This window comes from Acipenser ruthenus, chromosome 29 (genome assembly GCF_902713425.1).
Source record: "Acipenser ruthenus chromosome 29, fAciRut3.2 maternal haplotype, whole genome shotgun sequence".
NCBI classification, from domain to species: domain Eukaryota; kingdom Metazoa; phylum Chordata; class Actinopteri; order Acipenseriformes; family Acipenseridae; genus Acipenser; species Acipenser ruthenus.
Window position 1 is genome coordinate 8,061,415 of NC_081217.1, and position 16,445 is coordinate 8,077,859.

The following is a 16,445-nucleotide window of genomic DNA, read 5'->3' on the forward strand; positions in this document are numbered from 1 at the left end:
GGTACTCTTCCAACCTTTGCCCCTTCGTAAAGATCCTTTTTTTTCATTGTAACGTAACTGCATTGCCATTGAAGAATCTGCAGCTGTACCGCAGATGTACCGCAGATGTTACCCTCTGCATAGGGCTTTGGAATGGTTCACCTGCTGGAGAAAAGCGGTACTTAGCATTCCTTCATAGCAGGCAGATAATGTAATATAAACACTCCAGCTTTTCCAATACATTAGCACATTATATCGAAACTTAAAAAGCCAGGGAAGACAACCAGTGCAGCGTTAAAAGACCTTTTACAGTACCATCCGGTAGGTTTATTAATAAGGGTAGGATTTTCTCCTTTGATTTTCAAATAATCAGTTCTTACCCGTTCTGCAATGACATGAGCTATATAGGTTTCACATGTGCTTCACTAGGTTAAATAAGTCTCTGTTTGCAAGCTATGCTTTTAGATAGTGTTGCACTTTCTTGGACATTTCATCTGAATTGTCCCCACTTCTTCAATGGCTACTTTCCTGTCAGTAAGCAAAGAGCTGCTTCCCCTATTGATTGACATGTCAGTACCATGCTTTGACCCAGATTACACTGTTCAGGTGAAATGACAAAGGAAATGCAAGTGAGGCATGGAAACTGAGACTTTTCCTTACTCTAGTATAGTACCAGATATTTTAGATGAAAATGCATGTTAGCTATAACACGTGTTTCTTTCAAAACTCCACATTTAATAGACATTTGATTAGCAAAATGAGAAACAAACTTCTAGAGATGTTGAATATCAGTCCAGTGACTGGAATGGGGACTTTTACAGAAAACCACCACCAGAAAACACAAGAACAGTAACAAATGGGATGTGATGGATCAAGCATGTTATATGTATGGAATGTATTGTGACACATAAAACTCAAAACTAGGGGATCTAGAGACAGGGGGACCCCTATCAGAACATTCAGGTCCCATAATAAACAGAAATGTCAATCATGGATCCTCCTCTGTTGTTGCTTTCACATGTTCCATTCAAAGAGTTTGAGACTTTAATCAAGACTTGGGGTAGCTAAAAAAAAAAAACAACTACTACCATCACGGCAATGCCAATGAATGAAAAGAAGACTTTAAATATAGCAGCAGACACACCGATGCAAATTCTATCAAGTAGTTAATACTTCTGTCACTAAATATGAAAAAATGCTGAACGGCAATATAAAAGGGATTAATCAGATGAGCAACGGAATCAAGCGAACAGACTGGACATTGACAGGATATTTTTAGAGACGATGTAATCTACAGGCAGATCAAAATATTTACTCAATGTGTTGCTATATATTTTATGTGAAGTCGTTCATTTAAAATGTACAGAATGACCCAATGCACACAAACAACCCTGAGTTAGAGTAAATTCTCTCCTAGTAGTAAGGAATAAAGTAATACCGGTATTCCATTTCATACAAACTAGTAAAACGCTGATTTGTCATAGTTCAAATCACTGAAACAACTTCATCCGTCAGTTGTCGACAATTAAGAGTAAAACAAACACCTATTGTGTATGCGATGGAGAAATGTCAACTGAAAAGGTCCACAGCTGCTGAGAGTCAACATGGGATCCCCAGCCCAGGAAACCATTGAGCAACGCCTTTTGCTGCATGAAACACGTCACTTACCGTAAATCCAGGCAACTGGCTTCACTTGTTACCATGTAATGACACATTGTTCATGTCAGCTGGGCCTGTTACATTGTTTTGGCAGGCTGAAAACAAATTTACCCAGTGATGTAGTCCTTCACAGTGATAGATAGTGGGAATTGTGACAATGGGGCCTTTCCATAGGACATTTCCAGGAATCTGTTTGCTAAATATCTTATACTCGCTACAAACTAACTCACATCAAAACCCTCTTGCTCTGTACATTACCCCCTTAGAGTTTTCAGTTGCTGGCATATTGGGGATCTAAAGAGTGATGGATTAAACAAAAAATGTAACCCTGATGTTCTGCTCATGTCACTGTACTGTAGTAATGTGAATAAGGGGTTAACAATTCCATCTAGAAATTCAGGATTCTAGTCGCACTGCAGTCCAAAACAACCCCAGTGTATCAGTGTACTAGCAGACCACAGCAGAAACGATGGATCACAGGTATGTTTCCACTATGGTAATATTCTGCCAGTAACTTGTATCATTGTAGCTGTCCTTCTGCTACATGTGCCCCTGTTGCTATTGCAGTGCCACTGCATTTCCATTAAAGATCATTTTCAACATGTTAAACAGGTGAATGGACTCCATAATAAATCCTTGTGAGAAACAAGGGAGACAAGTTTCCCACAACTAAGTTACTCAATCAAAGCAATTATAAAGTGCAGCTATGGCAGCGCCAAATGTTTTGATTTCTTGCAGGGGTCAGATCCTTTTGCAGTTGTAATAAAATGCTTCCAATGTATCACACATTTAAATGGTCAATTTACACATTTAAAAAAATATATATATATAGCACACCCTGATTTTGATGTGATGAGGCCATCTGAAATTTCTTTGCATCAGAAGGCTTTTATCAAATACTTTGTAGTAGATGGAAATTACACCTCATTAATCTAATATACAAATATATTGTATAGGTGCTGTGTAAGAGTGGGTATCAGATTGCATCATACAGCATTCTACACAATATTCTATATACATTTCTATATAGTGGGCTGAGGGACAACAATGACTTCCCTAAATTGTATTTAGAATATGAAAAAAGTCCAACTTAAAGGATGCTCCTCAGACAATCAAAAAAGTGCCAATTAGCCCCTATGCTGTGACATCACTTCTTTAAGTCTAGACATTGTGTCCAAGCATACAAAAGCCTGTTGGTATCATGTGATGTCTAGAGAGTGCTATGCTCGCAAGAAATGATTCTTGCTGGTCCAACTACATTGTGTTTTTGTTAAGCGAACATAAAAGAAATGGTACTAAAGTCCTGTTTGAAGTTTCAGCCACAGTGCTGACATGTGTCCCCTCCCCTGGTCTCAGGGAACCCTGCTCTTTTGGTTGAAGACAGTAGCTTGGCAGTGGAATCAGTGAACTCCACCCATGCGTCACACTGCAAGACAGTCTTCCATATATCTTTTAGAGTTAGCAGTGTCGGCAGGCTCGGTTCTTGCTTCTGGATAACACCACACGTTTTAAGTGCCAAAGGAAACAGACAGTAAATTGTTGAATGCCATTTCTATTGGATCAGTTTCTTAAATGAACTCTGAAAGCCATGGCATAATGGAGAAAATACTGGAATTCACTCTGCAGCTTTGCTTTTTGGAGGCCCCTCAAGCAAATAGACACAACTGCTCAAATCTTTTGAACCTACCTGCCATTTCCAGTTTTCGATTACTGTATATGAAAATGTGTATTTTGTGTAAAACAAGGCAAGCTGTTTGATTTTTGAACGTACTGTAGGGCTCTCGAATATCTAGTACTTTAGTAGATAAGCAACAGTCTGGAATCAAGAACGGAAATGTATGCATTTCAAATTACTCTGCAAAGAAAATCTGTGCAGTCATACACCCCCATTATTTTAAACCCAGTCATCCAAACATCTTTATTATCCTGATTAAATATTATTCTCCCCTATTCAAAGCTGCAACAAAAATGTTACAATTCGTAATACTTAAGATGACCATATCTTTCTTTTGTAGTACGTTTTGTAATTCATTATCCGTTAAGTCACAGAATCGCTGTACAGCACTTTTTTTATTCAGCCATTTTCACTTGTTGTTAGGGGTAGAAGTGAAGGGAGTACTGAGATATATATCGTTTTCTTCAAACAATCTGTAAGTTTCAGGTGGTAAATATTGTTTTTATATCTGATTGTTAAACTCAGCAATGATCTAATCCCTTATAAAAGATAACCACAGTAAACATGTATTTTTCAATGCTTATTAACCATAGTTATTTTTTTGTTAACCATGCTTTACCAAACTAAACTATCCTGTTTTCAAAATTTTAGAAAAAAAGGAATCAGTCAAAAAAATAAAAATACAGATTTGTTTTATGGCCAGTTTGAAAACTTTTGTTTGAATATGTGAGATCTCCACCTTTATTTGTAAGTTTCATTTAAAATCAGTGACATTTCCTCATGCTCTGAAGTGAAATAATTTATTGTTGACAGTGAAAATGTAAAGATGAGAGTGGCTCTCCTTTGCCGGCTTGCTTACATCTCTGCTCAGCTTTCATCTGGGATTCTTTTACGACTCAGAATTCTTAAACATGTTACAATTTACATTGGTGGGGTGCCATTGCTTATTGCGCTGAACAGCATGCACAGTTTCAACCCGTCTGTGTGTCTCCTTTACCATTCTGCTTGGGCAGACAAGCAAATAGTCTAAACTGATTGAGACTCCCATCGAATATATATATATATAAAAACAGATCCAAGCTACGTCCAAATTGGCTATTTCTCAGATATCTCAAAGTCTTCAACTCCACTGCCCTATAAATTGGATACCTTAATTAAAGTGGTTATGGCTAAAAAAATACAGTTAGTGCACGGATACACATCAGTCGCGTTTTACCATCCTTGTATTAAGAAACAAATCAATTCCCATTATATATATGTAACAAATTAATGTACTTACCTGTCACACGTGATTTCTGACTCCGTCACCAGTTTTCTGATACAAAGCCCATCTCTTCAATGTTACAATTTATTTGATTATCCGTCACAGCGCGTGTTTTTTGTTTGTTGTTTTTTTTTCACATGACAAATCAGCCTGTCTTTACTGTGCAGTTACAAAGTGCTTCCTCCAATTTCACCTGACGAAAATGCAGCAAAAACAAATCGAACAAGACAAGCTACATTAATGTAAAACACTTAATCATTAAACAGTTTTAAATACTGTGCTGTATTTTTCTTTTATCTTTAGTCATTTTGGTGCATTATTTGCAAGTGAACTGTGACGTTAGGGCCTTATCAAGCAATATATTCTTCAATTTTGAATACTGACTTTGGACACTGTTTTAATCCTGGAAACTGTTTTTTTTGCTAAATTGCATTACCTTTTACGTTTTAAGCAATTCTGTGCATGGGTAACATTTTTATTTCATTTTGCTGTTGGGTCGTTAATGGGAAGTTACATGCTGCTACAATACGTACTGGATTTAAAAGTATGTACTGTAATACAGTCCACGTCTCATCTCTTTTGGCAAGTGATATTTTCAGAATCATATCGTTCTGAATTAAAATACTGTTGAAAAATACTTTACCAACAAAACCAACTGCAGTACATCTAAATGGAAGCTTTTTAATTTTAAAACACGTCCTTTCAGCTATGTATTTTTGACACTGTATTGTTTTTGTGCTCCCAGAAAAAATGGACAAGGGATGGAACGGGCCAAAATTAAATAATCAGATATGCGTCACATGTGTTGACCCGTCATTGAAGTCAAAATTGTATAGGATTGGGTATGTGAGTGCTGACTGTAGTTCCATAAATCGTACCTGCCATGTATTAGCAAACATGTATTTTCATTGAAAGAAAATGATATCTGGTACTATAGAAAGTGAAACAAACATGCATTCCCTATCCCAAGTAAATGTAACACTGGACCTGGTACTTGTTTCCAGAGCTTGGTATAGATCATTTATCGGTGTTGCTAGGCTTTGTAACCCTGCCGGTGTCTGAAAAGGGGATTAAGGCGTTAATGTCATATTTTTTATATAAGGAGTTTATTTTCCTTCTCTTTTATTCTGTGAACATGAATGGTATCCTGATTTACGAGCAATAGAACAATATACCAGGCTTTACAGTTTGCTATGGAGGCAGTGGTATTTACACTTCGTGAGGTAATTTCATTACCTATATGGCGTTTAAAAACACACAGCTGCTCCCCAGATGTGAATAGGCATACCTTTCCAAGAGTTCTTTTTAAATAGTTTATTTATAAGATTATATATATATATATATATATATATATAAAATTCACTGGTATATAAAACAGTAGAGCTAAAAAAGACACATCCTTGAAGCACCTGCTCACCAAAAGCATATCTTCTGAGTTCTGTCAATGAATTCCATTTTTTTTCCAGATGGAACTATATATTCTTGCGAAAGAAGACACCTGTTTATTGGTTTTCCTTCCCCTTTGAACTATTGATAAATGAGACCCCAGACACCACCTCAAGTAGATTCACATTGTGTTTGTTTGGTCCACCATTCCGTTTGTGATCTTGAGAGTGGTTCTGTGTTCAAAATTCCAATATTGAGTTATCATTTTTCTCTATATCTGACTTGTCTAGAGAACCTAAATGCTGTGAACAGCATGTTAAACCCCACAATGTCTGACAGAATTTCAAAATAACACAATGAGACTGGCGGAGTGGGCAAGGTAAATGAAATGTAAGGCTTGAGGCTGTTAGTACGAAGGGTTATTATTGTATTTACCCTAATGCCAAATGTATGGCTAATCTAGATAAGGACTACAGCTATGGCCAAAAGATTTGCATCACCCTGTAGAATTAAGTGATTTTGTGGAATTAAACCTGCTGAATAATGTTAACATTGAATTATATACCGCATTGTAGTTTTCAATATACTTAACAACAAAACTGACAAAAATAAAAAAAAAAGTGACATTTCGAATTCTAACATGAAATACGGTACTACTATTATGGCTTCCGGTAGACTTTTGCAATATCATTTTGTCATTTCTTTGATTACATGATAAATAAAAAAATCTAAATGATGTTATGTCTCAATCCTAGGTGATGCAAAACTTCTGGCCATAGCTGTATGCTGTATGATCCCTAGTGTCTCAGTGTATCAGTAATAGTAGCATGGCCTGTCTGCAAACCTGTGTGTATCCCTGTTTTCCATAACCCTGGATACGGCTGCCTAGCAAATTCTTCACAGACGTCAAGAGCTTGATGTGCACGCATTAAAAACGCAAGATCAGAAACATACTTGATGCCAATGGATCTGCACCAGAAGAGGAGCAATGTATTTTGAAAACTGAAATACACACATTTTCTGTTATGTTTTTTTTCTAAGAAAATGGCACGCCATACAGCACAGCAACTGACCTACTAGAAAAAGACCTGAGTATGAAAACGGTGTTAGTGTACATCAGCTGCCAAATGTATTGCTGGAGGTACAGTATATGAGGAAGTCAAATCATTTAGATTGTGTGAAGAACTGTGAGTGATCACGTTGAGATAAACCTGGCTGCCACCTTACTTGCAGGTGTGTGTTGTTTTATTTATTTATTTTGAAATCTGTAATGATGTACTGTAAATACAGAAAACTACCATGTTTTAAAAGATGGTGCCACCACTGACACCACCACCAAAAAAATGAAAAGGTCTATACATTGGGAACTGTGCCTACAAGTGACAGACACAAATCAAATATTTACTATAGCTGTATCGCCTTTAATGGAACTACCCAGTGTATATTTGCAGAAATTGTCTATTGCCACAAGCATTTTCCAACGTGAGTGCCATCGTAAAACAATATTGTCTCTTAATATTTATTATAGACTGAGCAGGATCTTTCAGCCAATCAGAGCGCACATTTCGTCTTCTGTATTCCACGACGCATCACAGAGAAACTCTATTCGGGACATCACCAGTGGCACTTGCTGTTGTTACCATGCTGTATTCTCCATATCACCTCCTTTAAAAAGCAGACCTGAGGCACCTCTCGGAATTCCATTAAGCCTGATTTCACTGTATGTAGCAATGTTAAAAAGTGGATCTATAATCGCTATTGTTTAGATCATTTACAACAGTGTTTTTAATCCCCAGAAATGCAAGCTTTTCAATTTTTTCAATGAAGCACAGGCTTTGTGCATTTTGGTTTGATTCAAAATGCAGCTCAATAAACCAACAGCAAAACATAGAAATGTTCCAGGCTCTCTCCTAAGAATTGTATTTTACTCAGACTGTATAGTCTAGTTCAGATTATAGGAGTCCAGCTGTTTTGAAAAGTACAGCCAAGTTTGTCTTAAGTTTTGGAAGCTGGGAGTGAAACAAAAGCATCAGTGCACAGATTTTAAATGCACACATTGTTCCAGGTATGTTCTTCTGGTTTCCGTTAGTATAAGATTACTGATGTATGAAGGATAGCACGGATATAAGGGATTTAGGGTGGTCTTCAAATGGACAAAATGTATATTATTTGCAGGAAATGTACTCACACAGTAGATCTAAAAAACATGGGTTTATGACGGTTTAGTTTAACTTAACCATGTATTTGATTACGCAGGATGAACAGAAAACTCTAATATGTAATTTTTGCAGGGTGAAAGCCCTGCCGGTGCACAGGTGTGTGTGTGTGGGGGGGGGGGGAGGGGGTGGGGGGGATTGGGTTGGCAGGGAGGAGGTTAAATTCCTCCCTGTCAGAACACGTGGGAATGTGGCTGGAGCTGTAAATTGAATAAAGGATGCATGATTAATGAGGCTCCAGTCACAGGTGTATAAAAAGGGTGTTCATGTTAAGAGTTAATGCTGGTGATCGAGGTGGAGATTCATGTTGCTGTGCTGTGTTTATGTCTGAGTTTTGTAGAGCTTTTGTTTTGGCCCTTGTGCCGTTTGTTGTGTTAATGTGTTTGCTTGTTAGTTTGGTGTACTGTCTTGGTGATTAAACGTGTGCACTGGCGCTTCACTGCAGCGTTATTGTCTCAGTCTCTATCCCTGCTGGGAACAGCTTGGCCGTGACCCTACCCTGTCACAGGAAGGGTCAGAGTTTCAGCTGTTTTAAAGATTTAAATCCCAAACAGAAGCAGGTAAAATCAGGTTATATTCCATCATATTTATAACAAATCAAAAGCTTTACATTTTCTTATATTTATTACACTAATTAAAAAAGTGGAAATACCTTTGCAAGCAAATCCAGTGATACCAGTTTAGTGACCCCATGCAATCCTAATTTCAGAAGGTCAATTTAAGGGTTATCAAGTTTAACCCTAACATTACACCTCCTAACTATATGCGGTGCTTGTTCACATAACCAGTAATTTGTACTGCAAATAACATCAACATGGACACTTTCATTGTACTGCATTCAATTGGCAGGTGGTTCTATAACCAAGACCACACATGGATGTTTACTTTTTTACAGATGAACTGAGAAATAAAAAAGATTTGAATGTCTCGTAGTTTAGACTGCCACCTACTGGTGTAACACTTTAATGTCTAACAAACATGTTGATAACTGTCAGCATTGTCAGGTTCTTTTTTTTTATTTTAGGAACAATGCTTATGAAAGGAGAGACACTAGCGATATTTCTAATTGAAATATCTGGCACATTGTAGGCTACACAACACTTCTGTTACACCCAGTAACTTGTTTCATTTTACATTCATCAGGGCCAAAATAATTCATTCAATTAACAAAATCAACCCCACTGACGCAGACAAAATCTTAAGGGAAATTAAGAGATAGTCATTCTATTCAACAATAACTTACAAAGGTTATGTATTTAAATGTACAACATTACATTCTACAACAAAAGACATATCACTATAATACAGGAAAAACCATAAAAGTATACTGCTTCAATAAACTTTTGTAAAGTTGTCTTTTAAAAACATAAATATCCGTTTTGAATAAATCATAAAATATATATTACATTATATACTGAGTTTCAGGGTCATGAAAACAATACATAAAAACAAACAAACAAAAATAAATACATAAAAAGGTTAGGGTAGGCTCAATTCTGAAACGATATTTAAGTTTCTCTTTTAATTTTCTTAGAAGACGATCCAGTAAACCTGTTAATTTCTGGTACTGGTAGAGTGGTGGCGATTCTTGCTCTCTCTCCATTTCCCTGGGCAGATGTCTCCTCTGTGCCTGGGAAAGACACTCGGACCCATCCCTGCTGCTCAGGAGGCACCCCCCTGTCAAGAAAGCAACGCACACATGGGGGTTCCCCTTTCTGTGCTGGGCAAGCCTGCTGGGCAGTGGTGGGAATGAGCTGGCGTAATACATTAGCCACTTCCAAGACACTGGAGGTCAGCTCCTTCAGTCGATCATCGACAACGCTTCGCAGCTGGCCTAGTTCGGCCCTCACAGCCTGGATCTCTTGCAGCTGCCTTTGCTGGCCTTCCAGAACGTCAATCCCGGACACCAGAGGCGTCGACAAACGCTGCTCCTCGGTGACTGGGTGAGCTTGATGACTCATCCTATAGCTCTCTGGATTTGGTTGACCCTGGTTGGGCTCATTTACCCAGGAATGCGGTGGGGTTTTGGGGTTTCTCTTGTACCAGTATGCAGGAGGTGACTGAGGGTCTGTAATCCCCCTGTTAATTGTTTCGTCTTGTTCTATATTGCTTAGGAACTGAATCTCTCTGCTTCCATCTGTTCTTCCAGTAAAACACCTCACTGCAGTGTCTTCCGATGTGCTGGGCTCCTCGAGCGACAGCTCTGCCGTTCCTGGGGGAATTGCTGTGACTGGACCTGGTGACAGGGGTGCTGTTTCTTGTTTTATAACTACCCGTGACATTGCTGCTGCCTCTGCTTCTACTGCAGAGAAAACACAATATTCTTGGGTTTGAGCTGCAGCAGCTAACAACATATCACATAAATCTCATCTGCTGTGTATTTCCATTCGCTATACATGTCTTAACTGTGCAGTTTTGAAAGAAACACTTTTTATAGCAAACAGGTATGTTTCACATCCCAGGTGATTTCACGTCAGCAGTGTCTTCAGGGTCAATGCATGTTACTGGCTCTAAAGCATGACAGTCAGTTGGGATGGGGCAACTGGTGGCTGCTTACTGATAAGAAAGAAAGTGTTGAAGGGGTGGGGACAACTTCACTCTCCATGTGAAATTACCAAGGAAGTGCAACACTACCTAAAAGCATCGCTTGCAACAGAGATTACCGTTCACTGCGCAGTACAAGATATCAAGTTTTTAAAATGAAAATGCATGTTTTGTAAAACATGTTTCTTTCAAAACTGCACATTTGCGACCTGTATAGCAAATGTAAGCGCACAATAGGTAAGACTTATGGAGTTTTGATAGCTACAACGATTCGCTCCCCCTGGTGTGTAATATCATTACTTCATAAGTCTCACCTTTTCCTAAAAGATGGACATATTTTAAATGTACAGTAGACTTGATTTATTGTTAGTAGTATTTTTTTCATAGCAATTACAGAACAAAACAGTTCTGGATATTTATAAATTGTACTAGAGTGGGGTTAAGAAGCCACCAACAGTTTGGAACAACTTTGTGAATATTAAATTGCATTACCAAAAACTTAACAGAATTTGCTGGAAATACTAATGTGAAGTATGCTAAATACTTATTTCAATGCAATAAAATAAATAAAAGCAACCTCAGTGCCATATGAAACTGACACCTGATACAAACGAACTTCAAAAGTAACAAAAAAACAAACTTACTTTCTTTACTTTTGGGTGATGATATTCTCTGCTGTAACAAACCTGTGTCCACAGCCAGGCCCACTGAGAGGACAGGGAGGACGGGCCCAATGCCCCAAAGGGGGCTCTGGAAAACGGGGAAAATTATATATATATATATATATATATATATATATATATATATATATATATATATATATATATATATATATACACTGCAGCACTGTGGCAAGTTGTATTTTTAGTTTCAGAATGTGGTAGTTAATTATGTCAAGTAACCAGCGTACTGCTAGAGCAAACACACCTACATTTTACAATTTGTACCTCTTCAGCAGTTTTAGTTTTCAAAGGGAAACCCTCTACCCACTTTGAAAAATAATCGGTAGCAGCTCAATTGTATTTGTGGCCATTTTTGTTTGTGGTAATGATCCAGTAAGGTCCATGTCAAAGAGCTCCTATGCAGCAGATACCTAAATGCCATAAAACTGTTATTTTTAACAGATCATAACAATTGGGTTTATGAGTCCGTGACAAGCCTTCATATTCTGTATTTGCTGGAAAAGATGTTAAAATTCTATGCATGTGTAAGAATTGCCACAATTGTTTATGTATAAAATTAGACATTTAAGATATTTATCAATAATAAATGAACAACACTGAAAATGTAATTTACAAAATATTCTGAATGTTCAAATCCTGTTACAATTGTACTTGTAGACATAATGTGCATCTGCATCATACATTACCTTGACATTCTGTAACTGGGTATCAACGTGGAGTAACTTCCCCACTTTCTGGCATTTATCGCACTTTGAAATCTGCGTTAGAGACATTTCAAGAATGACAACATACAAACTTGTAAAGTGCTGTGTACTTGTTATTTAAAAATAAACTACTGAATTGATTTCAGGAAATTTGACAACACTCTTGAATAATGATATGCATAATCATAAGTGCCACTAATCCATCTTATTATCCACAACCAGAGGACAACCTTGACATTGGCTATAAAATAGCTATAATTTTCAGAATCATTTGTCCCAAAGTTAAAAGGAAACACTTGCAGTATTTAGCATATGTTGGTGTTAACAGCATAATATATATGTAAGAGTTGCTAGTGCACTATCAGAATACTGGCAGTTGCTGTCCAATAATCAGGGTACACTTTCCCATCGATCAGAATTACCACTAATCTCCCTGTAACAAAACTACTAGGGCTGGGTTCAAAGGTTCGTTTGCTAGCCGGGAATTCGAAGGTATTTCTAAACCTCATCAGGTGTCATTCACGCAGTGTCGGATTTGTATTTTATTTTTCTCTTGTTAAGAAACTGTTTGACAATCTTTGAATAAGAAATCACACATTAAATGTCACTCGCGTGGAAAATTCGATCTTTTGGTTTGCATAATGCCCATTACTTAAAAGTTGTTGTATTAAAAAAAAAAATAGAGTTGATAACATACCCAGTCTTCAATGTCTTTTGACATTCCTGGCCAGTAAAATCTTGATGTGAAAGCATGTCTTGTTTTTTTAATTCCACTGTGGCCTCCAGCAGCAGAGTCGTGGAATTCTCTGAATAAATCTAAGGCCTCGGAGACGGTTCTCACCACCCTCTGTTTCACACCCTTGGTATAATGGTATAACGTGTTTTCTGTAAGATTAAAATAAAAATGGTGATGTTAATGTGAAACGATCGCTTTACCTAAAACATTTCTGTGACATCACCCTTTGATCTTTCAAATGATTAATTCTACCAATCGTCTAACTAAAAGTGACTGCATGGCTTTGAAGAGAAGGGGAATGCGGGGTAGTATGGAGATTGTTGATTAATGAATCCACCGTCTGTGCTGTAAACCTATAGAAAACTGTTGATCCGTCAACGAAACCACAGGCATCGCGTATGTTAACAGAAAAGAGAATAGCATTTTATTTCGCAATAATCATTTCAACAGTAAGTTAATATAGGACCACACATTTAAAACAAAAACACTTTAAAAAGCATTTGCGATTTAGTTTAGCATTTTACATTATGAAAGAAAAGTATCCCTTAATGATTAGTCGAAAGAAACACTGGTATAACCAAAATAAGAAAAATAAGAAAATAAATAATAACTGCACCAACCTTCTAAAGAATAACTGGAAGCGAGACGCCTGAGATTTTGCCGTTGATATTTCGTAAAATGATTTGGGTAATCTTTTTTTTGCAGGTAGTTATAAACAGCTTCAACCTTCTGCTCCATTCTAAAGAAAAATATTAAACAGATCACAAACACAGTATAATACAAAGTATAACTTACTAACGTTAATTACACGATTAGAGGCGCCTAACTTTGTTTAAAAGTGTGTCTGTGTGTGTGTGTGTGTGTGTGTGTTACTGTTTTTGTAATAGTAAACCCACAAAATTGGACAGGTGTTCCAGCATAAAATATATAATACTTACTAACTGAGCATTTATCAAGTACAAACACAAGTAGCACCAAATGGCATCCCAAGATATTTATAACTATCCACCACCTCAAGAGGCTCTCCAGTCAATGAATGGAAGGATTAAGTCTTGTTTCAAACTTTTAAATTTAGGTCCATAAAACATTACTATAGGTTTTTTTAGTGTATTAAGCAACAGCTTTAAATTCCAAAAACGTTGTTGTTGTTTAATTGTGCCTGTGCCAGAGTATCCAGCAGTATAAAGCACTGTATCATCCACATGTAGGTGACCATGGACCATTCAGATTCCGACACACACATCAATATTATTATTATTTACTTCTTAGCAGATGCCCTTATCCAGGGCGACTTACAAGATATACAAGATATCACATTATTTTTTACACATTATTTTTACATATAATTACCCATTTATACAGTTGGGTTTTTACTGGAGCAATCTAGGTAAAGTACCTTGCTCAAGGGTACAGCAGCAGTGTCCCCCAACTGGGATTGAACCCACAACCCCAGGAGTCCAGAGCCCTAACCACTACGCCACACTGCTGCCCACTGTTTTCAATATACAATGAAAACAGCGTTGGACCCAGGATAGAGCCCTGTGGTACACCGTTTTTACCTCTTAGAAGACAATATACCTCCTCCCTTTACCTGTTGTTGTCTATCTGTCAAATAACTATGAAACCAGTCAATAGCTTTATCAGACAAGCCCAATTCCCCAAACCTATCACATAATAATGTGTGGTCCACAGTATCGAAAGCCTTGCACAGATCAATAAAGACTGCAGCTGCCACCTGCTTATTGTCCAAGCCTCTTGAAATATCATCACTTCATTCACTACTGTTATTGTCCCATGGTCTGATCTAAAACCAGACTGGATTGGGGACTGCAGGTTGTTTGAGTCAATAAAGGCTCTCAGCTGATCCAGCACCACCTTCTCCAAGCATTTTGTCGGAACAGGCAACAATGATATTGGTCTGTAAATGACGACCTCCATTTGAGAGCCTCCCTTATATACTGGTACCACATGTGCAAGCTTCCACAATGTTGGTATGGTTCCAGTAGGATAGAGTAAACAAATGCGCCAGAGGACATTCAATAATATTACTAGCCAATTTTAGAAGGAAGGGCTCCAGGTGATCAGCTGCAGCCCCCTTTGAAGTATTCAAACCTTGTAATAATGCACACAGTTGATGATGTCACATTCTTAAAATCTAATTTAACAGTACCAAACGTTTCTTGTCTATTACAAGAAGAAAAATGTCTTGAGAGCTGAGGTGGATCATCTTTCTCATACATACCAGAATTACCATTAAATGCATTACTAGCTTGTATAAAATACTGGTTAAAGGCATTACTTGTTCAGTTAGAAGTTTTCCTGTAGATTATTAAAATATTTAGATTTGCATTTTTTAGTTAACAAAGTACACTGGTTTTTTTTTTTTTTTTTTTTTTTTTTTTTTACATTGACAGCGAATTCTTTGACTCTGTCATTGTACTTCATACATAACAAAAACATGTTTTAATATTGCATTTTTCACAGAAAATAATGCAGAGCAATATGAAAACAAATCATCACGTGATACGAGAGGGGAGTATGGGGTGAGGGGAGTGATTTAGCCACCACACCAGTGAGAAAAACAGTCAGCAACCACACACGTTTATACAAAACTTCAATTTTCTTTTCTATTTTTAAAGAGCAATGTGAATAATAAAGGAACTGTCACAAAAGTGTAAAATATTTTACTAACTTAATTGAGTGATCTGAGCCAGTTTAAGTATAGCAACTTTCTATTTTTTTATGGTTTTTGTCAGACTTTTTATACAGCTGCAATATTTTCCAATCTAAAAGGTAATAATATTATTAATAAATTAACAGTCGCAGAAATTAAAGTATCTTACCTTCTAAATCTTTTTCGTCTCTTGGTTGGGTTGCGTAGTTATTTCTGGCATAGTAGATGTGTTGAGCATGCGCAGTGTACAAATGTAGCAAAAGAGCATGCGCAGTTCCCGAAGGAAGCAAAAAGTGGCAGAACACTGGTTTGCGTCATTTTTTTCCCTACCCGTATTCCTGAAGAGAAACGCCCCAATAAAAACGGGGTAGTGACGATGGTGTGGTTTCACCTTAGACTGGATACAAACCGAGACGCTACAGACTGGGTGCGTTTTGAGGCAGGGAGGGAAAGTATAGAAGGCATTTAACAAGTCAGGGAGACTAGCTAATTATGCAAATACCAGTTCATTTTTGACCTCAGAATCTAATAAATTGGATTGTTATGGTGACATTGTATTATTTATTGTCTTTTATAATAGTCTAATAGATCTGATATATGTATGTTATTGTAGTTTTTGATATACAATATTCTTTCTCAAGAGAATATTTCAGGATACACATTACGTAAATACCAATCGGTTTTTGTATACTTAAATACTGTAATAAAAATTAAATACTACAATGTCACCATAACAATTCAACATTAGATTCTGTGGTAAAAAAATAAATAAACTGTATTATATATCCTACCTGCTTTATACCGTCTACTCTCTCTCGTCTCCAATCTCTCCCTGCTTCAAAACTCCGCGCCCAATCACAGCAGCCGTAGCCTCTCAGTTTGTATCCAATCACAGCAGTCTCTTAGTTGAAACTATAAACTCGTC

The 16,445-nt window shown here is 37.2% G+C and overlaps 1 protein-coding gene across 4 annotated transcripts; it reads right to left on the reverse strand.

Moving 5' to 3' along the window:
• Positions 1-9,112: 9,112 nt before the first annotated feature.
• On the reverse strand, positions 9,113-16,417 carry LOC117429729 (uncharacterized). 4 transcript variants are annotated; one of them, XM_034049566.3, is made up of 6 exons: positions 16,312-16,417; positions 13,467-13,585; positions 12,808-12,995; positions 12,093-12,164; positions 11,368-11,473; positions 9,113-10,481 (listed from the first exon to the last, which is right to left on the reverse strand). In XM_034049566.3, the coding sequence occupies exons 2-6, from the start codon at positions 13,582-13,584 to the stop codon at positions 9,688-9,690; spliced, it is 1,278 nt and encodes a 425-aa protein (XP_033905457.1). In that variant the 5' UTR covers position 13,585; positions 16,312-16,417; the 3' UTR covers positions 9,113-9,687. The 4 variants fall into 4 exon arrangements, with proteins under 4 accessions (XP_033905457.1, XP_033905473.1, XP_033905464.1 ...); XM_034049582.3 differs by lacking the exon at positions 16,312-16,417 and adding an exon at positions 15,690-16,305 and having other exon boundaries at positions 9,113-10,415; XM_034049573.3 differs by lacking the exon at positions 16,312-16,417 and adding an exon at positions 15,690-16,305 and having other exon boundaries at positions 9,113-10,430.
• Between the last annotated feature and the right edge of the window lie 28 nt (positions 16,418-16,445).

Coding starts and splice junctions, on each gene's coding strand:
- LOC117429729 (XM_034049566.3), bottom strand. CDS start 13,584: ATGGAGCAGAAGGTTGAAGCTGTTTATAACTACCTGCAAAAAAAAGAT. Junction 12,165..12,807: donor CAAAAGACATTGAAGACTGG/GTATGTTATCAA, acceptor TCTCTAACGCAG/ATTTCAAAGTGCGATAAATG. Junction 10,482..11,367: donor ATCACCCAAAAGTAAAGAAA/GTAAGTTTGTTT, acceptor TTTTCTCTGCAG/TAGAAGCAGAGGCAGCAGCA.